At 37.7% G+C, this 25,900-nt stretch overlaps 1 protein-coding gene across 4 annotated transcripts in view; it reads right to left on the minus strand.

The window, feature by feature from the left end:
- Nucleotides 1-25,900, minus strand: part of EPS8 (epidermal growth factor receptor pathway substrate 8) — a 193,140-nt gene that overhangs the window by 70,097 nt on the left and 97,143 nt on the right. For all 4 annotated transcript variants that reach the window (XM_047866638.1, XM_047866635.1, XM_047866636.1 and 1 more), the window contains one exon: nt 1,341-1,420. In XM_047866638.1, the coding sequence (XP_047722594.1) occupies nt 1,341-1,399 (59 nt within the window). In that variant the 5' untranslated portion in view covers nt 1,400-1,420. The remainder of the gene's footprint in view (nt 1-1,340; nt 1,421-25,900) is intronic.

A 25,900-nucleotide genomic window follows, 5' to 3' on the forward strand; every position in this document is an offset into this window, starting at 1 on the left:
AAGGATAATGGCAGGGGACAGGGTTCAGCTAATAGAACAAGTAAAACAGTTACAACAGAATGTAACATCTGGATAACACTAATAGATTTCATCAGGATGTCCAAAAACACTTTACCGCCAAGTTGGCATTTCAGCAGAATATAAAAGTTTGGAAAGAAGCTCTACAGATGGGTGGAGAATTAAGTGAGGAAAAGGCATGCGGAATTGGCTCAAAGACGAGCCTGGTGTCCAAGGGAAAAAAAAAAAAAAAACGTATCTAGTGGGGTATGCATAGAAGAGAGGAATGGCTTCAGACATACAGAAGGCAGATAGAGGGCTTAAGAAATAAGAATTAAGTTTTTATTCTCTAGATGGAGTATGTATATTAATACAGGGAAGTGACATGATCAAAAACATTTTTAAAGAAAATAATCCCAGAACTAATGGCAAGGTAACCACGTAGAGGGTGCTGCAAAAATTACGGTAGGAAAAAGGGCCTTAAGTAGGGCTAGAATAGAAAGAACAGAAGAAAGGGACAGAAATAAGAGTTCCCTAAGAGAAGAAAATGTTATAAATTCACGATTAAATGGACATTTGTTGTAAGAAGAAGGAGGAAAATTGAGAATGTGGTCAAACTTTCTGGCTTGCATAACTGATGGACAAGGTAAACATGGCACCTGACAATACTCGCCTGGTGTCTCTTACTGGCCAATTATAAAGAGATTTGGAATAATCTTTACAGAGAGAAAAGATGAAGTATAACTCTTTACAAAGGGAGTAACCTGTGAATTCTGAAAAATGACTATATACCACAATGGCCAGTAGAAAATAACAACAATATTAACCATGATATATAAGGGGATGGCAACTTAAGCCAGGGTTGTGATTTCAAATTATACCTGAAGCCACAGGGATAGTTCTGTTTGCTTGTCTGTTCTTTTTATTTGGTTTACGTAGTGATAAGTATTCTGACAGACTGGACTAAGAGACCTTTAATTCTCCTCAAATGCCAATACTTTATAAGTCAAAATAGTAGAATGCTCCAGAGAAACTGAAAGCTCTGAAGCAAAGAACATGTTTAACTATGGAAAACAATAATACATAAAATACCTAGAACAAAATGTCTTCTTTTTGATCACTGCCATTGAGGTTGATGTTACTTTACCATCTTTTTCTTACTAGACACAGTAAACTTTTAATACTATCATACCTTAGTATTAGAAAGAGATTAAATATTAATGAGGAATAAACTACATAAATAAGTGGAGCTAGCTAGTCCTTTCATTAGAAACATAAAACAAAGCCACCAAATCAAATCCAAAAAGAACCCCAACAAATTAAATATAAATCTTCCAACCTACTTCATTTGAGATGGATACATTCCAAAGCCACTGGGATGATTAGAAATATGACCATTCATTGTTGTTTTCACTCCTGTGTTCTGAAAAAAGAAAGGTACGTAGATTAAAGGTAATAAAAAGGTCAAGACATTTCAGTTTCAAGTTATTCATTCAACAAATACAGTCACTGCCAGGATGATGGCAGAAATATGAAGATAAAGATCTCCACCCTCAAAGAGCTCGCGCACCAGAGGTACAGAGGGACACAGAAAAAAAGATTCAACTGGCATTTAACATTATGTACTAGAATTATAAGCAAATTTAGGTGAGTAAAAGAAAAAATCTAAAATATAGTTCCAAATGCTCTACATATATAGGCTTAATTGTACATTTTTCTCAAACTCATAATCAAAGGTCAGTTTTATGATGTTTTAGATGTTACTTCGTGTATTGTTTCATTAGGAAAGTAATACAGGTTCATTACATTAAAAAACTTGAGAAATACAGGGAAGTACAAAATACAGAAAGGCACAAAGGGGAAAAATACCACCCAGAGCCCTACCATTTAAAGATAACCATTTAACAGTCTGTCAATTTCCTCCAGACTTCTTCCTGAATCTACTTTTCTTCTTTCTCCCTTCCTTCTGTTCTCCCTTCCTTCAAAGCACATTTGACATCTTATACATACACACTTGGATACACATTTTTTTTCCAAGAAGGTATCCACTTACATATTCCTTCCGCTTTTCACGAGAAAGCAATTTTTAAAGTCAACACCAAATGATATTTAACTTCAGAAAACATTTTTAATATGTTTCACAAATTGAACAAATTCCCTCAACAAGATGAATAAGTAAAACTTCCTTACTGCTAAATCCAACGGCCTTTTCTTTCTTTGTGCTTCCAGACAATACTGCTACACCTGATTTATTTCTATTCTCTCCTGAATACTTGGTCCTTCCTAGGTTCTGTGACACTGAACAATTTTGGGTCTCATCTTATTTTTCTGACTTTTGTAGACATTATATCACCGTGTCTTCTCAATAACTGAGAGGTAGGTAGGGCACGTCCCAGCTTTATTATAAGACAAAGGCAAAGGGAGCAGAAGAATTAATAACTACTGAGTGACTATTATGTGTCAGGCAATAAAGCTGATACTGCCAAGGTGAACAAAACAGTCCCAGCTCTAGGCCAACACTCTAGTAGGAAAAACAATCACTTAGTGAATAAATACGAAACTACAGAATGTTCCCATTACAAAGGAAAAGTTTAGGGTGATATGGAGGTGCATATTAAAAGAGAATGTAATTCAGATTAGAAAGCCATCGAAAGCCCACATAAAGAAATTGTATTCATGATCAGTAACTTCAAATTAATTCTTTCTCATTCTTCAGATCTCAGTTCAATCACAATGCCCTCAGGGAAGCTTTAACTCACCTCCCTTCTAGACACAAAAGCCCACTATCAGACATTCTCATACTATAATCAATTTTTCAAAGTATGCATCACAGTTATAGTTTTTCATTTGTGTAACTAAATGACTGATTCTTCACTAGACTAAAAGCTGCATAAGGGCAGAGACTTTTGTTTAATGACTGCTGTTTCTCAAGCAGCAGGAACAATACTAGGCATAGAATAAGTGTTAATTAAATATTTATTCAAGGAAAGAAAAAAAAGAAAGTCCATGTCCCACTTTTGAAAGGCTGCATTGCATTCCTAAGGATATAAAATTAATTCATATGAAACACAAATAAGTCCCAATGTATAAGGCTCCATTTTAAATCTATTTAAAATCCTATTTTAAATGAAAAAGCCAGGTCGACTACCATAATTTTGGGAAGGGCTGAGACTTGACCTAGTTCCTGAAGAATAAGAATTTATAGAGGTCCTCAAAACACTCAAGTTTAATTCAAGCTTTCCCAACAGTCCTGCCCATATTTATTCACAGCTTAGAAGCAAATTTCTAAATTAAGGAACAAAGAAATACTGACCTCTCCCCTAGATAAATACTGCATTTACAAAATTACATTACATTTATGTTACATTGTTGTATTCTGTTTTTATTGTTGCTGTTATTGTTTGTTCTCCTCCAATTTATACTTGGATGCAATGCATAGTGTACAGGTCAACCAGTTCTCTGGGGAAAAATTAAATCCTGATCTGTACTGCTTACCGATTTCCATGGTATGAATATTTCCACTATGGTTCATCTCAAGCTATCCATACTTTTATAGCAGCTTACAAAATTCTTAAGTATTTCACAATTGGTTCTCATAAACCTATAGGATCTGAACAGAGCACATAACTGTTACATTCTAGAATGTGGGCCAGGACAGAGGCCTGGAATAACATTCTAGATCTAGAGCCCATAGCCAGACACATTCATTCACAGTTAGAAGCCTGGAACTCTATTCTGGCACTGACTAGACTACACAAGTCAATTAAGCCTCTGTCTCAATTTTCTCACCAGCAAAATAGAGAAAATTCTTGGATCCTTCTAACTCACAGCGCTAGTGAAAAAAATCAAATGATGGATGTGTAAGTTTCTTCTAAGTTTTTTTTTTTTAAGTGTGCTTTCAAAACAAGCTGGTTCATTCAGTATATAAGTTAAACGCTAGGGTTTGAACTGATTTTGATCTGGTTTGCATTTCAAAACCACAGCAGCTGGTTTAATGAAAAGTGATAGCCACAGCATCTCATCCTTTTCATGTTTAATTCTTCATGACAGTCAAATAAATGCGTGGTTTGTGTTTTGTTTAAAACAGTGATCTGTCAGAATAAGAGAATATTAGAAACAGGAATAGAAAATGTCAATTTGCTAAATTGGATTTTAAATATAGAAACTTTTCCTCTTTGGCAATCACACTGTCACTTGTCACAGATGCTCATGCAGCAATATGGAGTTTCCAAATCCTTAACTATAGCAATTAGAGTGCGCACCTTACAAAGGAAACAATGACAAATGCCGGGTTTTCCTTTAGGCTTCTAGAAGACATATCCAAATCACAGCTATGTAGATCATATATATAATTGAGAAGAACCATCAAGTCTTACTAGAAAAAATATAGGTGTTTTCATTTTTATTAACTATTAAGCAAAACAAAACTAAGGAGATAAACACTTTCTTTATCACTTTAAAGATGTCATAAATTCAGTTAACTCTATTAAGTTAGCTAGTTAATCCTACTAAAAGGGTACACTAAAACTGTCATAATACCTTGTACAGATGTGAAATTAGAGCTTCACTTTCCTCATAAAAACACTTTTATAAGTCATAGTTATTATCATTTTCTTCTTCTTTTCTACAGAAAATAACATTCTTCAGCAAGTATTAGATAAAAGTGGTAAATTTAAGATCTAAGTTAAGCACACCAAAAATGTTAAATACTGAAGTTTTCAGAGAAGTTGGAGTCCGTGAAAATCATCATAAGCAGAAATAAATGAAGCTATCTATAATATGGCAAAACCAGAAAGTTAAATTTGGTATTAGAAAGTGTTAAGATCACAAATATAAATAAATAAGTATTTAGATTCCCTTTCCTTTTCTTTATTCTTGCTAACACACAATATCAGTTTTCAAATTGCTGAATGAGTATGTAGTCATTACTCAATGTCAGAATACCACCTACCCAATCTGGCTACCAAACTGCTAGTAGCTCTCTGTAGACTGAGCTGTCCTTGAAATAACTTGTTCTCTCAGAAAATACCACAGACTTTCTTTAACTTTTTGTTTATTTATGCTTGACAGAGTATCTTGAGGTATCTCTACTTTGATTTCAATGTAATTAAATTCACATCTCTTCCAGTCAACAGTTAGCTATGAATAGATCAGTTTGGAGGAAGTCAAAAGTTATATAATAATTTTCGACTGTGAGGGGGGCATGCCACTAACCCCCATGTTGTTCAAGGTCAAGTTTATAAAAGTGGGTCTTCTGAGTGCTCATGCACATGTAAATAGCATGTGATACCCATAAATTTACCTGGATCGTTAGCATTTCTTCCATTATAATGAAATACATATTAAACTGGGGGGGGGGGGTGAGGGTAAGCCTCCAATTTAGTTGGAATCCTCCAACAAAAATAAAAATTTGGTAGGAAGGGGAATGAAATTCAGAGACAGAAGAAATTGTCTTAACCTTTCTTTATTGCCCACTGAACCATATGCTGGGGGTTGGGTTAGGAGAAATGGCGGTTGGATTGGATCTTGAACTGTTTCTCAGAAAAGTGTCCATTAAATTTCAGAAGTGACATGAGGAATTTTAACTGAAATCTCCAAGTATTTATGTGGGAGTTTTCCTTTTTAAAAAAAATTTTAGGGGCGTCTGGGTGGCTCAGTTGGCTAAGCATCCGACTTGGGCTCAGGTCATGATCTCACAGTTTGTGAGTTCCAGCCCTGCATCGGCCTCTATGCTGACAGCCCAGAGCCTGGAGCCTGGAGCCTACTTCAGATTCTGGGTCTCATTCTCTCTCTGTCCTTCCCCCACTCATGCTCTGTCTCTCTCAAACACAAATAAACATTAGATAGTTTTTTTTAATGTTTATTTATGTTTGGGAGAGCATAGGAGCAGGGGAGGAGCAAAGAGAGAGGGAGACAGAGTATCCAAAGCAGGCTCCTGCTGTCAGCAAAGCCCGACAGGGCGGGGCGGGGGGGGGGGGGGGGGGGGGTCGAACTCAAGAATGCTGAGAGCATGACCTGAGCAGAAGCTGGACAATCAATCAACTGACAGGAGTTTTCTTTTTTTTTCATATACCTGGGCAAATAGGCTTGAATAAAACCTTTCCTCAAAATGTTTATCCCCCGACTATATTATTTCCACAATTAACAATGGACTTAGAGTTAGCCTTATATAATGACAGCTGCAAGAAACTGACTTTTAAAGCAGTATACACTTTATTAGCAGAAGTTTCTGATTCAATTACCCTGCAACATAATTAATCAGCATAATTCATCAGGCCTCGGTGCCTCATCACCACTGCTACCATCCTTAAAAATACTGCCATTTACTCCATCACATGCAGCAGAGGTCTCAATAAAACTGCAGCTAAATCCTGGTCTTTTTTTTTTTTTTTGGCAATAAACTTTTTTTTGGAACCACTTTATTTATATTTATAGAAAATCTGTGAAAACAGTACTGAGAGTTCTTGCATACCCCACACCCCATTTTCTTACTGTTAACATCTCACATTAGCATGACGTATCTGTCACAATTAATGAACCAATATAAGTATTTTATTAACTAAAATCAATACTTCATTCAAAGTTCCTTCATGTGTTTACCTAAAGCTGTTGGTTTTGTTTTTTTTTTTTTTTTTTCTGTTCCAGGATCCTCTCCATAATACCACATGGCATTTAGTCCTCATGTCTCATTAGGCTGCTCTACACTGTAACCATGTCTCACACTCCCCCTTTGCTTTTGAGGACTATATTAGTTTTCCAGGGCTTCCATAACAAAGTATCACAAAGTGGGCAGCTAAAAACAACAGAAATTTACTCTCTCACAGTTCTGAAGGCTAGAAGTCCAAAATGAAGGTGTCAGTAGAGCTAAGCTCTCTGAAGGGTATAGAGGAGGAATCCTTCTTTGTCTCCCCTAATTTCTGACAGTTATCTGGCTGGTAATCTCTGGTTTTCCTTGGCTTGTAGATGCATCACTCAAATCTCTGCTCTATCTTCATATGGCCTCCCCTGGGTGTCTGTGTTCAAATTTCTTTCTTCTCATAAGGACACCAGTCAGTGGATTGGGGTTGACCCTAATCCAGTATGACCTCATCTGGATTTATCAGCAAAGACCCTCTGCAAATGAGGTCACAGTCATAGGTACCAGGTAGCAGGACTTGAGCCTATCTTTTGGGGGAACACGATTCAACCTGCAATAATGACCTTGATAGCTTTTTTGAGGAATACTGTATTTTGATATTCTGTAGGCTGTCTCTCAGTTGGGATTTGTCTGATGTTTTCTCATGATTAAGCTGGAATTATAGGTTTTGGAGAGGGAGACCACAGAGATATGTGCCACTCTCACCATATCATATCAAGAGTCCACGCTTCTGGCTCTGAGAACATGGTTTATGCTAACCTTGCTCACTGACTGAGGCAGTATTTGTCAGGTTTCTCCATGATAAAGTGACCTCCCTCCGTACCATTCTACAGGCCTGTTTGGAAGGAGTGATTACATGCAGCCCACAACTTACGGGGTGGACAGTTATGCTCCACTTTCTACAGGGGGGAATATCCGCATAAATTATTTGGCATTCTTCTGTATGGGAGATTTGTATATTCTCCACTATTTACTCATTTATTCTATGTTTTAGTCAACAGAAAAGATGGAAAAACAAACAAGAGGGGATCGGATTCATCAAATAGAAACTCCTGATTATTCAAACCCTATAAACTCCTATTTCAGGTGCTTCAGACAAGATCTGAGTTAACCTTCCCTTCTGTTCTGGGTATAGCATAGTGCTGAGAGGGAGAGCAGGAGAGAGGGAGAGAGGGAGAGGGAGAGAGGGAGAGGGAGAGAGAGAGACAGGGAGAGACAGAGAGAAGAAAGAAAGAAAGAAAGAAAGAAAGAAAGAAAGAAAGAAAGAAAGAAAGAAAAAGAGGGAGGAAGAAAGGGAAGGAAAGGAAGGAAGGAAGGAAGGAAGGAAGGAAGGAAGGAGGGAGGGAGGGAAAAGAGGGAAGAAGAAAGGGAAGGAAGGGAAGGAAGGGAAAGAAAGAAAGAAAGAAAGAAAGGCAGGAAGAAAGAAAGAAAAGAAAGAAAGAAAAGAAAGAAAAGAAAGAAAGAAAGAAAGAAAGAAAGAAAGAAAGAAAAAGAAAATGAGAGAAAGAAAGAGAGGAAGATAGGAAGGGAAAGAGAAAGAAATTGAAGCATGGGAGAGATCACAGCCTTTAACAAAAAAAAACCTTGGCTAACACCACCAAAAGATGATTGGAATTTTAAAAAGTAAACATTATCTAGGAAGTTCAAATCTTCCCAGGCAGAAAGTTGTTGAGTGCAGATTCTCAGAAGAGGTAGAAGAATATTTACTGTGGGTATTTTCTCACAGAATAAGAATAAAAGTACAACTTTTTCTGTCAGTTCAGTTCTCAACTGAACACATATCAGGGAACAACATTTTGGAACAAGAAGTAAAGAAAACCATCCCACCTAACTCATCTCATCCCATTCCCCAGGAATTTTTTTTTCAAATCTCTACTTTTTGAAAATCAGCCTTAAGGGTTAGTATTCACTGACATTCTATGAACCTTTTGGAAAGGTTTCAAAATGAAATTTTGTGCCACTGCTAGTGCAAAACAAAAGCTACTGAGGAACTTAGGATCTCACATATGACTATTTTTTATTGTGAGATATTCTTTTTCCATAGTGTGCCATCAGCCAAATTAGTACAGCTCAACACATTTTACAGAGGCAAACAGATAAAGAGCTATCTGGGCCTGATATAACCCACACTTTTCCATTCTAAATATGTTCTAAAATCGTCGTTATGGGTTTAGAAAGAAAAATACGTTCTAAAATCATCTTTAATGAGCCCAAAAGTCTTGAATTCAAATTTTATTATGATGTATTAAATGGCTTCTAAAAATAGTAAATCATAAAACCTCACAGGTACAGTGAGAAGAGTTTTAACCTACGGATGAGATATAACATTTTAATATTTAACTACCCTGCTGTCACATGATTACCTCCCTCTGCATTACCCAGAGCAAAGGACATGAAGCAGTAAATAAGACACCACTGGTGACTCACTCTGATCTGTCAGTACACCTCCTTACGAGGACTGATGGTGTACAAACATACCACACAGCTTTATAGCAAATGTAGCAAACGCCACACAAAGCGGCAAATGTCACCTTTAAGCAACTATTATACTCAATTCATCTTACTTTTCTAAATCATAAATACATCTCTCCAAGGTTAGTGTAAGTAAAAAATGCTTAAGTGTTAAACTACACAGGACTTTTTTAAGCAATGCAATTCTGTTTAAATGGAGGTTAAATAAAGCTTTCTACCAGATTATAATGTACATCACCCCCAAACTGCTTCCCAGATAGTTTATAAAAAGATGCTACTTCTCACCTCAACCTCATTTCTGCCTGTTTGCCATACTACTCCAACAGTGATCATTTCGGTAAGAGGACACAGAGATAGCATATCTCATCAAGGATTATTCATGATTTCAATTTGTTCTATATTGGCAAGATACAGTTTTAGAGATCCAAATGCCAGCATAATGGTTATATGGGGGCAGGTGTCTCAAGTTCAACATCTATAACTTTATAAGCCAACAGAGTCCATGACTGGACTAATAAGGTAAAACTCTCCAATCATGCTTAATGACTCCTTACTCCTATTATTCCACACTGTTTAACATTTTGTTGACAGAGATAACAGTGCATGCCTTTCAAAATACTATTTTTCACTTATCTTCAAAATCAGAGACAGTCCCCATATGCTACTAAAGAGTGATGTAACAAAAAACAGTCAAAACACAACAGAAAAATCAATTCCAGTCATTATCTACATTTGGCTGAATATAAAAATAACTGATAGTCCGTACTCCCACGAAGAAAACAAATCCTAACAAAACCTTCCTTGAAAACTCTCCCATCTTATACAGAAATTTTAGGGGGGAAGAAAAAGTAGGGGCTCCTATGTGGGTCAGTCAGTTAAGAGTCTGATTCCTGATTTCAGCTCAGGTCATGATCTCCCAAACCGTGAGATCGAGCCCCATGTTGGGTTCCGTGCTGACAGTGGGGAGCCTGCCTGGGATTCTCTCTCTCCCTCTCTCCCTTTGCGCCCCCTCTGCTCATGCTCTCTCATTCCCTCTCAAAAATTAAAAAATAAATAAATAAACAAATAAATAAAGTTCAAGGGAAGTCAGAGGAGTGGGCCTAGAAACCAAAATCTTACTCAAAAAAGGGTTGAATCAAAGAAGGTAAGATAAAAATCTTTAGAAGTGAACAGCACACGTAGGGGCACCTGGATGGCTCAGTTGGTTAAGTGTCCAACTTCAGTTCTGGTCATGAATTCAGGGTTCACAAGTTTGAGCCCCACATCGGGCTCTCTGCTGTCAGTGCAGAGCCTACTTCAGATCCTGTCTCACAGCCTCTCTCTGCTTCTCCCTCTGTCTCTCAAAAATAAATAAACATTAAAAAGGAGAAGAAGAAGGAGGAGGAGGAGGAAGAGGAAGAGGAGGAGGAGGAGGAGGAGGAGGAGAAGGAGAAGAAATAATGAATGGCACAGTGAGGGGAGGAGACATCAACAGGATCATTTATGTAGTTCAACGTGGCAAATAAAAAGACAGAACGCAAAGTGGGCAGCTTATGCTGGGAAGGGGCTAGGCATTCAGTTCATAAAAACCTTCCTCCAGGGGCACCTGGGTGGCTCGGTCAGTTAAGCATCCGACTTCGGCTCAGGTCATGATCTCACGGTCTGTGAGTTTGAGCCCCGTGTCGGGCTCCGTGCTGACAGCTCAGAGCCTGGAGCCTGTTTCAGATTCTGTGTCTCCCTCTCTCTCTGCCCCTCCTCTGTTTATGTTCTGTCTCTCTCTGTCTCAAAAATAAATAAATGTTAAAAAAAAAAAAATTAAAAAAAAAAAAAAACAACCTTCCTCCAGGCTGTAATACATGAGCTGAGTAAGCCAGAAAACAGAAGAGCAAACACAGGAGACAGCATGGTACCATGCTTTTGTTAGACCAAAATTCAGTGTTTAGTCACCATATCTGTGTAATGCTATTCACAGTATAGACTAAGATTACATTTCTTTCATTGTACAATCTTTTGTCTTTAGAATTAATAATCATCTTACCTTCAACCCTTAGTTCTCCTTCATTTCCATTAATTTGATCCTTTCCCTCTCCACCAAAAGTGAAGTTTCTTTTGATGCATTTAAACACAATCTACTCTACCACTATTCTTATCTTTCTGCAGGCATCTCTCCCTGATTCCTACACCTTCCTGTTACAATCAATCGATTAATCCCTAGGTCTCTTGTACAGCATTCACTGTGGTTTCCAAAGCAGCCTTATCCTACCCATTATTTCCCCTTCCTCCTATCTTCAATCCTTGTTTCTTGGATCCCAGGACTCCCTCTTCTTTACTTTTACTTTTTTTATCTTGGAAGAGTACATACTTCAGGGTATAAGAAACGTAATTTCTGCAGCTTTACTAGGCTGAAAACATGTTTATTATACCTTCATAGATGGCCAGTAGTTTGTCTTGGTTTCCAATGCTATCTTGCAAATTACTTTTGCTCCCAAATTTTGAAGCCATTGTTCTGTCTCCAGGGCTCCTGCTGAGATATTAGGTGGCATTCTGTTTCTCAGTGGCCTATTTTCTTCTTTCTGCAGTTCTGGAGTTTGGGAATCTTCATTCTTTTTCCCCTAATGTTCTGAAATCTCATGAATACACTGGTATAGACTTTTTTTTTTAATTCAATATATTAGAAATTCAATGGATCTTTTCCAATTTGAAAATCATGGTCCTTAAATTCTAGTAAATTTTCCTGAGTTATTTCTTTGATCGTTTCTTCACTACATTTTTTTTAAATTTTACTTTTCTAAAAAATTCTATTGTTCTATTCTGAGGACTGAGCTTCTAATTTTATTGCCTTTTCACTTTTGTTTTTTCATTTCTTGGTATTTTGTTCTACTCTCTGGTGGCTTCCTTAACTTTATCTCCTAAAGTCATTTAAAATTTTTCAAGTCTTCTATCAATTTTCAATTTCCAGGAGTACATTTTTATGCCCTACATGTTCCTTTTATCATGATACTTGTTCTTATTTCCAGATTGCAGTATATTCTTTGATCTTTCTGAAAATATTAATGACAATACTTAACAGTTTTCTTCTTCTCCCTTTATTGTGCCTATTGCTGTCAATTTTGTTTTCTCCAGGCTTGTTTTGGTCTCTAAATTTCCTCAAATGTCTGATGATCACTGGTCACTATTCACAGTGAAGATAAAACACTTGAAGACTAATTAGAAAGTTCTGTGGGGGCACATGGGTGGCTCAGTTGTCAGTCTTGTCTGACTTTGGCTCCTCAGGTCATAATCTCAGGGTTCATGAGTTCAAGCCACACATCGGGCTCTCTGCTTGTAAGTGAGGAGCCTGCTGTCAGCACAGAGCCTGCTTCAGACACTCTGTCTCCCTCTCTCTGCCCCTCCATCACTCGTTCTTTCTCTCAAAAATAATAAAAATAAACATTAAAAAAAAAGAAAATCTGTGTAGGTGAGTGGGACTTGCCAACACATAGGTTTCACTGTGGAATTATCTGGCTGGGCTATTCCAGCGGGAGACCCTCAACCAACAGTATCCACAGGACTTTTGCACAGAAGGGTCAGATTCTCCAAAAAAGCATCTTCCAATTGAAATCCTGGAGAATATATATCTAACTGCCAAATTTTTGGAGATGAGTAGAGGACATGCGCTGAGAGTACCTCACTATTTAGTATTTCATTTTCCACTCTCCTTCTATGCCTTGGTGTCCCCTACTCAAGAGTTCCCTAGCCCACATTCTCCACAGAATTAACTTCCAGTCTTGCTGGAGTGTGGGGAGGCATCTGGGGCCTAAGTTCACTTTAAACACACTTACCACTTAATTCTCCTGTTTTCAGCCTCACTCTCATTGTCGGGCCTTCCTGAGGTTCTGAAGGGAAAATCAGGCTGCTTCTCAGAGTCTCTCGCTAGCAGCTCAGGTGCCTGCTTCTTAGAGCTTGTAGGTTAGTAACAATCACCCACAGGCTTTCCAGAGTCATTTTATCTCACTGAATTCCTGCATTTTTTTTGAATCCCTTTGCTGTCACTCTTTTGAAAGGAGTGGAATAAATGTATGTGCTTGATCTGCCTTTTCCTGTAACATATTTTCATTGTCAAAACACTGACAAATATTTGTTAATGGAAAACTCAAGGGAAAAATTCAAGTCACCTCCAATATGAACTTGAGAGGTTAAGGTGGACTATAAAATACGAGCACAGGTTTATACTAAAAACAAAAGGACCAGAACAGCTGCAGTGAAAGCAAGATAAAAAATGAAGGAAATTTACCTCACATAAGTCAGCTGATATTTTGGTAGATACGTTTAACTACCTGATGTTATATATAACAACAAATGCTGGTTTTCAAATCCCAGGAAAGAAACAACAATTATAGTGAGTAAAAGTGAGGCAATATCCCCAACTACATCAGGCATTATTGTTAATTTTAAAAATGCCTTGTTTTTCTAGAAATTAAACCATAGCTTTAACTGCACAGCAGAGTTAGGTGACTAAATGAAACCTGAAATTACCCTTAGATAAATAATCAGTGATGTATTCATTTTCATTATTCAGATTTTTAATCTGTTTCCAAAGAGAAGCCCTATTTAAATGAATATAGGTGGGAATAAAATCTTTGTCAGCTCCCCAGAATAGAAGTCAGAGATATCTGTGCATTAGTTTTAAAATTCAAGTTGCCTAAGGGGTGCCTGGGTGGCTCAGTCAGTTAAGCAACCGACTTGGGCTCAGGTCAGGACCTCACAGTTCATGGGTTCAAGCCCCACGTCGGACTCTGTACTGGCAGCTTAGAGCCTGGAGCCTGCTTCAGATTCTGTGTCTCCCTCTCTCTCTGCCGTCCCCTACTCACACTCTGTCTCTCTCTCTCAAAAATAAACGTTAAAAAAATTTTTAAGTAAATAAAATTCAAATTGCCTATAAAAGTAGTGTGAAACTCTTTTCTTGGGAAGTTAGCTATTTACATAGTCATACGAATTAAAGAAAAAAAAATTAAGTCCAAAGGAAAAACATTTTTAATTGAGGCTACTAAATTTCATATTTAAAGACAGTATAATACAAGCTTTGGTTACAAATAATATTACCCTTGAAAAATGTCTACCATATAATAACAATGGAAGCTCTCAAAAATAGGAGTAAAGTTCCTCATAAACGTGAAACCATCCATGAACAGGGATAAATTTAGACATATCTCTATTTGCTGTCGTCAAAAAAATAATGTTCATTTATAAGCATTTTAGTAAGTCACGGTGCAAGCGCTTTCTTATATTATCTTACTTAATTCTTACGCACCTTATGAGATTGTTGAGAGGTCACAGATACCAGACAGGCCAAGGCCCCTCACCAAGACGGTTCCTGGCTTTGTGTGAGAAAGAATTCAAGAGCAAGCCCTTTATAGGGAAGGGACACAAATTTATTATACATAGAGGACTGGAACAACTTCACAAAGAAGTGGTCTCTCCTCCCAGATAAGAAAAAGGACCCCTGCTTTGCTTCTAACAAGGGTTTTATCAGTGTTTTGTTTTGTTTTTTAATTAGCTGACCATATAGGAAGGGGCATACTCTAACTTTGGGTTTATCACTTACATTGGGTGGTTAGTTTTTCCATTGTCTTAGGTTGTGGAATTACCCACAGGGGAGACTGTTAATAATGTCCAGTCTTTGAGGCTTTTACTGCCACAGAGAGTGAGGTATTGTGGTTTTCTATGAGTTGGATCTTGTGACTCTTTCTATGACCTACTGACTTTCAGCCTAAAACCAAAATGGCTTTACTTTGGTCAACCTGTCCTTATTATCCCCATGTTAATGAGGAATCTGAGACTTTTAACTATTGGGTACTTCCCCTTAACTATGGATAAATCTGGAATTTGGAAACTGGTCAGGGATATGTCAACACTGATTAAATAAAAGCCAAAAGGACCTTTGTAAATAATTATTCAAATAAGATTCATTCAACAGTAATTGCCACCAGCCAATATCAGTACTAATTTATTCATTCATTCACTCATTCAACAAGCATGTACTATGTAACCATTATGTGCCCATCAGGGATCTAGATGAGCACTGATAAATAAAACTTCCTGTGATGGTGAAAATGTGCAGTATCACCACTGCCCAAAACAGACGCTGAGTCCAAGTGCTGAACACCTGAACTGTGGCTAGCACTACTCAAGAGCTCTGATTTTAATTTTATTAAATTTAAATTAGTTCATACTGAAATGTAAATTGCCACATCTGGTTAATGGCTATCATACTAGACAGGTGAGCTCTAGATACTGAGCACACAGTTAACAAACAGACCTGGTTCCCACCTTCATGGAGTTTACAGTCTCGTAAGAGAGCCAGCATGAAGTAAGTACAATAATAAATATAATATTATAATTTGTTAGTGGCTTAGAAGAAAAAGGATAGAAAAGATAGTATTTATAAAGGTTACAAAGTCAGACTGAGTCACATGTAGCTAGGAACATCTAAAAACTGTATGATTCATTTTGAAAATGTTATTTCAAGCTTTCCCCCTTCAAAATCCAGGATAATCAGTGAACCACTGAAACAAGATAATTAGTGAACACTGAAACAAAGAGTTGATGCATTTTTTGAAACTGCTTTCAATGTTTTAAGACTGATGCACAGAAACAGTGCTCTGTTGGCAAAGAAATTTATGTAAAAATGATTCTGAACAAGGAATGTTCTTTGTATCCTGTTAATATCTTGAATTTAAACAAAATAAAATTAAAGAGAGTAGGGAAGAAGAATCATAAGAAATAAAACAATAAAATCTATAAAATGGCAAATTCAGGTACTTCGAGTTTAAAAATGTGGATTTGATGGGTCAGGAAGTGAGAGAAAAACAAGTGAAGTACTATTCTACTTGGGGTTAAATGGAACTTTTTTCATGGTAACATGTCCCCTTTTGAGCCAGTGTCATTTTTTAGAAGGAGGAGGAGGAGGAGGAGGAGGAGGAGGAGGAGGAGAAGAAAGAAGAAAGAAGAAAGAAGAAAGAAGAAGAAGAAGAAGAAGAAGAAGAAGAAGGAGGAGGAGGAAAGGAGGGAGGGAGGCAGGGAGGGAGGGGGAGGGGGAGGGAGGGAGGAGGAGGAGGAGGAGGAGGAGGAGGAGGAGAAGAAGAAGAAGAAGAAGAAGAAGAAGAAAATAAATGTTTCTAGGAGTTACATTCCTAGATTTGAGCACCTGGAAAAGAAACAGAGCAAACACAACTCAAGACAGTGAATTAATAAGTTAAAGAGAGGTGCTTGGGTCAGCTGAGGAAGGGAGAACCACCAAACACTTTCATGTTCCCGGATCATATGGTGTGAATTTTTGTTTGGGAAGTTAAGATAGACTTGTTTGGGTAAGTAGGCTAGTTGAAGTTAAAAGGAAGAGGAAATTTGAAGAGGGATCTAGCACAAGGGCTAGTAATGTCACATTTGCATTTCTTTCCATTCCCATCATTCCCACTTTTAAGCAAGTGGGAACCCTGCCTATAGGCTGAGGTAAGTAAAACTGGGGGGAAAAGCATGACCTGATTTAATTGAAATGTGTTGTTCATAAGAAGAACAAGTTTAATATTTCTAAATAGCCCCCCCAATTATTCCAGCTCCTTATTAAATAAACGAGGTATAATTTAGCTGGCATAATCACTGTCTACCATTTTATTTATTTTTTTCAACGTTTTTATTTTATTTGGGGGACAGAGAGAGACAGAGCATGAATGGGGGAGGGGCAGAGAGAGAGGGAGACACAGAATCAGAAACAGGCTCCAGGCTCTGAGCCATCAGCCCAGAGCCTGACGCGGGGCTCGAACTCCCAGACCGCAAGATCGTGACCTGGCTGAAGTCGGACGCTTAACCGACTGCGCCACCCAGGCGCCCCCACTGTCTACCATTTTAAACCAACTGTTTTTATAAAATCCATTCACTAAGAGATCTAAGCTACCACTACGAGTGCTAATAGCATTGAGAGGAGGAGGAGGAGGAGGAGGAGCTAATATTTACAGAGCACTACGTGCCAGGCACAATTCCATTGCATATATTTGTTTTAATTGTCACAACAACCTCATGAGTTAAGACCATTACTATGGCCTTTTACAGATGAGTTAATAGAGGGACAGAGTTTAATCAAAGTCCCAATAAGTAGTTGGTATGAAATAAAATCCAACAGCTTTGCCATATAAAGGAAAATAATGGTCAGAGTTTGTTTTTTGCCCCAAATCACATGGTCACCTAGCATCCAAATAGAACTAATAGGATTTTTTTGTTTTGCTATAAAGCTATTATAAATGAAAACACATACATTTGTATAGAAAAGAACTAACAGTGAAGCTTTACTTATAAAGAAGAAAGAAAAACCACTGGATTCAGAATGTTCATGAAGTAAAGGCAGGAGACAATCAGGAGTGTCAGAAATATTATGAAGATAAAGGCAAGGGTCAGACCAGAATAAAAACAATGGCCCCTAGAATTTCAAAGAATTACAAAATTCTAAAGGGTCATGGCATCACCTTGACTTCTGATCAGCAAAATCCATGCCTATTACAGAGTACTTCTCTATGGCAACATATTTCCAATTGTTTAATGGCAATCAATAAAACTAAAATTGACTTTTATATTCAACTTTCAGGTAGCATGTTTTTATAAACATGGAACATATGAATTATTATAAAAGAAATGTGTCAATATGTATATTTCTTCAAATAGGCTCTATTCCTTCAAAAAGCCTCTATGAAAATGTAGAAATAATCCATTCTGCCTCTATCAAACAGAATGATACACAGTGGGTGCTCTTCCTCCAACTTCTTTGGAAAATTTATTTTCTCAGGAACTTCAACAAATCAACCTAAAACGTGTTGCTTTTTCTAACATAATCTTACATAGTTTTACTGAATTTGATGAGGAAGGGAGTTAAGTTTTCCTCAAGCTGCTCAACTAAGTGTCAGCCTAGGTTTAACTCAGCAAAATCTTTTAAAAGTTCAATATATTACTCTCTAAGAGAGATACATGATTGTTTCTGATAAAACATGTTTTTTTTTAATATTTGGTATTATTTCTTAAAAACAGTAGTTTTCAAACTCGAAATATTTGTGTCATGTAAGCAGGAAAAATCTATTAATGAGAGGTGCCAGGATTTTAAGTGATCTTTTGATAATCTAAATTGGAATCATTTCAGAAGCTTCTGTAGATAAAATCTGAATCAACCTAATACTCCTGCCTTCTAAAACTTAAATTTATTATTCTTTATTTTTATGTTTTTTTTAAATTTATTTTTCAAGGAGAGAGAGACAGAGCATGAGCGGGGGAGGACAAAAGCAAGAGGGAGACATAGAATTTGAAGCAGGTTCCAGGCTCTAAGCTGTCAGCACAGAGCCCGATGAGGGGCTTGAACTCACGAACTGTGAGATCATGACCTGGGCTGAAGTCGGACGCTTAACCGACTGAGCCACCCATGCGCCCCAATCATTCTTATACATAAATCCAATCAATGGTTCCCCACTGCCCTCCAGGAAACATCCAGTTGGATGAAACCGCCTAGTACTCTGTGATCTGGCCTTTTACACCTGTAAAGCTTCCTTTCTCTTCACTTCTGCCTTCCTGCCACCTCCCCTGTTCTGTCCCAGACCACTCCTCCACCCTGAACCCTCCCTATAACTACACAGGCACACCATACATCATTTTAAAGATTCTTGCCAGCAAATTACATCTTCTATCTGGAATATTCTCTCAGCCAAAAACCTCCCTGCCACCTTCATCTGGCCAGCTCCTACTCAAACTTCAGATATCAATCTAGGGAGACCTTCCCTGATTTCTGCAAAGTAGGATAGACAGATGCCTCTTCCATGTGTTCCCATTAATGCTGGAGTCTAACACTAAGATGCACTTATCATACTCAAGTCAGCTTCCTATTTTGTTGTTTGTACACAGGATTGTAAGTTTCGTGAGGGCAGGGGCTAAATAGTTTTACCGAATATAAAGGGTTAAGTGTAGTTCCTTAAAACAGTAAGTTCTCAATAAAAATTTATTCAATGAGTGAAAAAATTATGCCCAAATTAAAATGTTTTTTTTTAATCTTATTAAGGATGGGGCCCCTGGGTGGCTCAGTCAGTTAAGCATCTGACTTTGGCTCAGGTCAAGATCTCATGGTTTGTGAGTTCAAGCCCCGTGTCAGGCTCTGTGCTGACAGCTCAGAGCCTGGAGCCTGCTTCGGATTCTGTGTCTCCCTCTGTCTCTCTGCCCCTACCCAACTTGTGCTCTGTCTCTCTATATCTCTCAGAAAAAAAATGTAAAAAAATAAAAATAAAAATAAATAAATAAATAAAATCTTATTAAGGAAAGACAGAGTGAAACAATGCTCTAAAAGCAAGAAAATCTGAGTAGGAAATATGTTAGCTTGTTGAAGAGTTAAAAACAGAAAATATTTAGCATCACTAGCTTCTAACAAGAACCACTCAAGGAAAACAGCAAGCATGGTCTGCTTTATGCCCTAATCCCTGTAAGTCACCCCATCCGCACTGCATATTTTGCACCTCCTTCCTCCAGCCTCTCCATCTTGACCTCTGTTATTGTTAGCCAACTTCCTTATTTTCCTCAAATGGAATGGAATAAAAATCCTCATCTAACCATATCCTCTCACCATTCCAATTCTGTCCCTTGTCTGATGGTGAGCATCAGTTCTACCAGAATCCAACCACTTTCTATGGGTGTGAGGAAATTTTGTTCCTAGGCTTGCCGTTAGAACATCCTACCTAGATGTCAACTTGACTTAGGTTTGTTGTGAAATTAGAAAACACTGAACACCAAAGTTGATACTCTTGCTTGCTTTGTCAATACCATTCCCAACTCTGTGCCCTCGGACATGTTAAACTCATCCTCATCAGTCCTTTTCATAAGCTGGAAACTAGGGTATTTCCAAGAATCCTTTGCAGCTCCAAAGATTAGCTCAGTGACATCAGTCATAGGCCAGCACGCTGGCTCAGTGTGCTGCTTCTTGTCATCTAAATTTACCTCTACAGACCACCTGACAAAACAGAACACAGGAGAAAGTATCCTATTTTACTGGGGGGGCGGGGGGGGGGGGTAGTTAACACAGGTTAACTCAGGTTAGTCCTTTGAGGACTGGATATATGTTACCCTCACAACCTCCAAGCCTGCCTACGAAGAAAGCATGTGCCATAATTTTTTTGTCTGTTTTCAATTTAGTTGGTAAGAAGCACTGGGAACAGCACATAGCAGCATATAGTAGCACACTCCTCTAACTATTTAGCTGGGAAAAATAAGATAAATTTCCCTGATCTCCCAAGAAATGAAGCTGCTCCATTCCAGGATGCTAAAAAGGAAATTTTTCTAGAAAACAAGTGTTTGAATTTTATGAGATATGATATGTTTATGAGAGTAATACTTAATCTTAACTGTCACTGATGTCACCTCGGGGAAGACTAGTTTTGCCAAGAGTCACACAGCTGCTTCCCTGCCATGAAAGAAATAGGATGAAGGAAAGCGGCCTACTCTAGAAGTGACTGTGTGCGTGAAGACAAAAAAATCAAAGACTCCAACTGATCTAGACCCAAATGCTTAAGATACAGGAAGTGAAAAATGACCAACTAATAATCTACTATATAAGTGGGCAAAGGATAGGATCCATGCTGTGGATCACCACTACCCACAAATGTTCCTAAACATAATTGACGGCCCTTGCAAACCTCACAGAGCTTCAAATGACAATACTCTAGTCTTAGAAAGCAAAGCCCTATTGCTGCTCCCTGGGAGGGAGTGAGACAGCTTGCCCATAAGGCGATTTCCCACCATCTAAAGACCACCTTCCAATTCCTAAAAAATAATAATAGTATTTCCGCCAAGAAGAAAAATGCTTTTGGGGTGCTATTTCAGAGCTACTAGAAACAATAAAAACTTGCCGAGTATATTGCAATGTTTGCATTGTGGTATCGCGGGATAGTAAAAAGCAGGTAGAAGGCCCTAAATGTAAATTTTCACTCTACCATATCTCTATGACGTTGAACAAACTTTATCGGCTCTGAGCCTCTGTTTATTTATCTGTGAAATAAGGTTGTTATGAAGACTGTATGCAAAAGCACACACAGGTCACTTAAGATTTATTATCTATATCGACATCTATGAGTTCTTTATCTCCCTGAAGAATTATATATTGGAGACAAATAGTAATGGAAGCTTTCTTTAAATACTGGTTCTAATAATGAAATCCACTGAGGTAAAAACCAATCGCAATCAATCAAATACAAGCCAAGTGAAATACATGAGAATCAGAGTAAAGAATGTTACCAATTACATACTCACACACCCAAAAAGAAATTTCCTTTGCTTACCATTCCAGGCCTACCACGATTTTGCCCTAAAGAATTTCTCCAGTCCTCCATATTCTCTCCAACACTCCCACCCAGAATCCTTCACTCTCTTCTGAGCATACGGAGCACTGAGCCCAGCCACCTTCAGACCTCTGCTCTTACCCTAAATACCCTTCCTGCCACTTCACACCTCCCGTCGAACAACAGCTCAATTCCTCCATTCCTACCCCTATTTTAGTCTTCCCTGACCAACTCAACATCAACAATATCTAGTCATACAGCAACTATTTATCATGTTTAATATTTTTAATGTAGTTACGAAGAAGAACTCTGGATTATTCCTTCGTATCTCTGACACAGCTCTGGGGTGTGGCAAGCTAGCACAATCTTATGCAAAATAACTGCTGTATTAAAATTGCACTATAGGAGTTTTATGTACATGTGCTAGAATTTTAGTGATCAAAGGAGATAGCATTACCAATATAAATTTCCTCTAAGATTTACACAAATGACCGCCTAGCACAAATCAGTCCTGTCCGAGGACTGGACATTTTTGTTGCAAAATAGGAACTAATTTAGAAGTACAGAAACTGAATTGAAATTGTTCAAAAAAATTTATTTAACAGAATTTCTATAGTCACAATTATATAAGACTCTCTGTGTTAATTCAGTGGAAATACCAATAAAAGTACCGTTGTTGGTGTGGTCAATGATTTTAACATATGATCTAAAAAGCAGAACTTTGGGGAAAAGTACGCCTATTTATATCAAGGAGACTCAGAACTGACTCAGAGGAAAAAAGTATTATCCTCTGACTCATCAAGACCACTTCCTGAAACACCCAATGTTTTTCTTGGAAGGAAGTCTATACAACAAGTGCCATTTCATTCAAACACTGATTAGACAAAATTGAAGTCTAACACAAAATGAACAAAAAGACATATATTTTCCAAAGCCAACAAGTTTCAAAGGAGACCATTTCATAAACATATATTATCTGGTCATAAAAGGGAAGACTTTAAATACAGTCAAAATGGATAATCCAAAGTATATTATAATGAATAAACCACTGACTACCTACACATATCCCTCTTTATACCATAATCTCTTAATGATAAAGAAACAACCATATGATTTTAATCCACAAAATTAACTAATGTCTTTGGCTTCAAAACAGTCTTTTTTTTTTTTTTCAAGGGAATTCTCTTCTGAATCAACTGAATCAACTGTGTGGCCAATATTTAATTGTAATTTACAAAAACAATAAATAACACTTCTTAAGTGCTTATGCATGCCAAACATGTTACAGGTTGTTAGCATGCATTTACTCAATAAGGAACAGATACAACTATTACTTCAATTTCATAGATGAGGAAACTGAGACACAGAATCACACCTATTACACAGTAAAGCCTCAAACCCCAGGGAGACCACCACAAAAGCCTAAACTGTTTTTTTTTTTAAGTTTATTTATTTTGAGAGAGAGAGAGAGAAAAGAAGGTGCAGCACACGCTCACGTGAGCAGGGGAGGGGTAAAGAGAGCAGGAGAGCGAGAGAATCCCAAGCAGGCTCCACACTGTCAGAGCAGAGCCAGATATGGGGCTTGAACTCACAAACACTGAGATCATGACCTGAGCCAAAATCAGGAGTCTGACACTTAACCAAGCGTCCTGAGCCACCTAGGTGCCCTGAGCCCACAATGTTTTGACGCTTTCTGTGCATGTGACCACACACCTCCCACTAGAATGCTCGCTAAAAGTTAAACATGCTTAATTAAGCACACACACAACACACATATAATTACATATATGTATAAATATTTCATTTACATAATATGTGCCAAAATTTAGTATGTCCTCACTTATTAGTTTATAAATCCTAACGTGACTATTATATTGATAGGATTTGTGTACAAACACCAAGTCTTTGAACTAGAAGAACAATTACTTGGATGAGCTTTGAAACACTCCACTGTCTGGATACATTTATATCAGTTTCATTTGTTTTTTATTTCTACAACACTGTAAACATCTCACAGAACTATAAAAACACCACAATGATACTGTCCTGGACACAGCCCTTGGGGAACAAAAATACACATAACATTTCCTATTTCAAAATAACAAGCAATTAAACTGAATCTTGCTGTTTGTTTCCTCTTGAGTAATCTAGACTGGAAGGAGTTCAAATATCTGACTCTCACAGTATTTTGCTTTCAGTACAAAGACCATCCTTTAATATGCCAATTCAGCTAATAAATGTTCACTTGTATCTACACCTGGTTCATAGAAATGAGTTTAAATATTAAATGACTGCATATTTCTAGTTCTAAACATTTGAAAAGGAAATTCCTAGTTAGCTAATGAGATAGAATAAGCACTTATAAATATGCCACACCACTCTGCCTTTCAGATTATTAAGGACCAGTATAAGAAGGGCAAATTTATCACAGAGGGTTAATCCCTTAAAGCAGCAGCCTATGGAGACAGAATATTCCCAGCATCAACACCACTCTGGAGGTGCTGAGATGCAGAGGTGCTGTGGAGCCCTGCCTGCCCAGTGTGATTTTAGGGCCAGGACAGTCATCCTGCTTTTTTTAAATGTATCATTTACCCAAGTGACACGGGGAATGAAATTCTACCAGTTGAAATTAATCTATTCTTTTGAATTATGTGTTGTAATCCCTAGGAACCACTTTTAGACTTCAATCACTTCTGGGACTAAAAATATATTATTATCACGTAAGTATGAATTATCAGATACTTCCTGCTATGATAGGAGGAACTTAAAGTACTATAAGAATACCTATGAAGCCAGTGTGCCAGGAAATGTAAGAAAGCTTCACAGAAATGAAGCAGTAGTAAGCTACTGAGAAAAAAATTTGCCTGCTTAATGCTTTTGCCTATGATATGTCCAGTTATTAATAATTACTGAAATTATGAAATGAATGCCATCTTATACCTGGAATGATTACTTATTTACTTATTTTTATTTAGGAATGATTCTTTATTAAAGACAAACATCCTATATAGCAGGACTATATGGACAAACAACCTATACAGCGAGCAAAACCGTCTAAGAAATGCATCCAGTATTTTTTGTCTACACCTGCCAGGTGCTGTGCTTCACAACAAGGGCATATAATAAACAACATGGTGTCTCTCCGCTAGGAGCACTCAGTTTAGCAAAGAGATAATTACAGTGCAATTTAATAAATGCTACTGTCATGGCATGAACAATGTATTATGGAAGCATCCACCTGGAGAAGTTTGTTGGTAGGTTTCATAGAAGAACTGACAGTAGAACCAGGTGTTGAAAGACACAGAGGAGTGTGTCAATTGGAAGGTGCGTAGGGCAGTGAGAGAGCATTCCAGGCACATGTAAAGCATGGTACATGGAAGGACATGAGCTTCAGAGAACAGGGAGATATTCAGTGTGGCTGCAGTACAAGATGTATAGAAAGAAAATGTAGTTGAGAAAAGCCTGACGCCAGATCGTGAGGGGCCTTGTAGAGCATGCACAGAAATTCAGACTTAATCTTTATGGAAACACAAAATCATATTTAATTTTTAATTAAGTATGGGGGCATTTTGGAGGACAGACAAGATTAGGAATTAAAGCTAACTTATTTTGAGGAAATTTTATCAGTTTCTTTCATTCCTATGGGAACCATCTCAACTGTATTCTGTGCTAGATATCTTTTTGGAAAAACTAAGATTCACCCATGTCATTCCCATAACTTCTTCAAATCTGAATTCTCCAAAGAGAAACAGGAAGATAATTTAATCTAAAATATAGTACAAGGACACAGCCCACATTTTCAACAGTTACTAGATACACAAGAAATCCACTGAAGTTGCACACATCCTGTTTTAGGAAAGTTCATTTTATTTTATTTTATTTTATTTTTTTAACATTTATTTATTTTTGAGACAGAGAGAGACACAGCATGAACAGGGGAGGGTCAGAGAGAGGGAGACACAGAATCTGAAGCAGGCTCCAGGCTCTGAGCTGTCAGCACAGAGCCCGACGCGGGGCTTGAACTCACGGACCATGAAATCATGACCTGAGCTGAAGTTGGCCGCTTAACCGACTGAGCTACCCAGGTGCCCCAGGAAAGTTCATTTTAAAAATCCAGAGCGTAAGAGAACTGAAGGTTGTTTTTTGTTTGTCAGCCATTGAAAACATTCCTTTAATGAAGTGGCTTCTGTGGAAACCCATGGCAGAGCTTCTCAAAAACTTAAACACAGAATTACCGTGTACATTGTAGTAGTTCCACCTCTGAATATACACCCCAAAGAACTGAAAACAAGGACTTAAACAGATGCTTATATACCCATGTTTACAGCAGCACTATTCACATCAGAAGAAGGTGGAAGCAAGCCAAGTATTCATTGACAGGTAAATGGATAAGGAAAATATATATGCACAGAATGGAATATTACTCAGCTTTCAAAAGGAAGGAAAGACTGGTACATCCAACAACATGGATGAACCTTGAAGCCAT

Source organism: Prionailurus viverrinus, chromosome B4 (assembly GCF_022837055.1).
Source record: "Prionailurus viverrinus isolate Anna chromosome B4, UM_Priviv_1.0, whole genome shotgun sequence".
NCBI classification, from domain to species: Eukaryota; Metazoa; Chordata; class Mammalia; order Carnivora; family Felidae; genus Prionailurus; species Prionailurus viverrinus.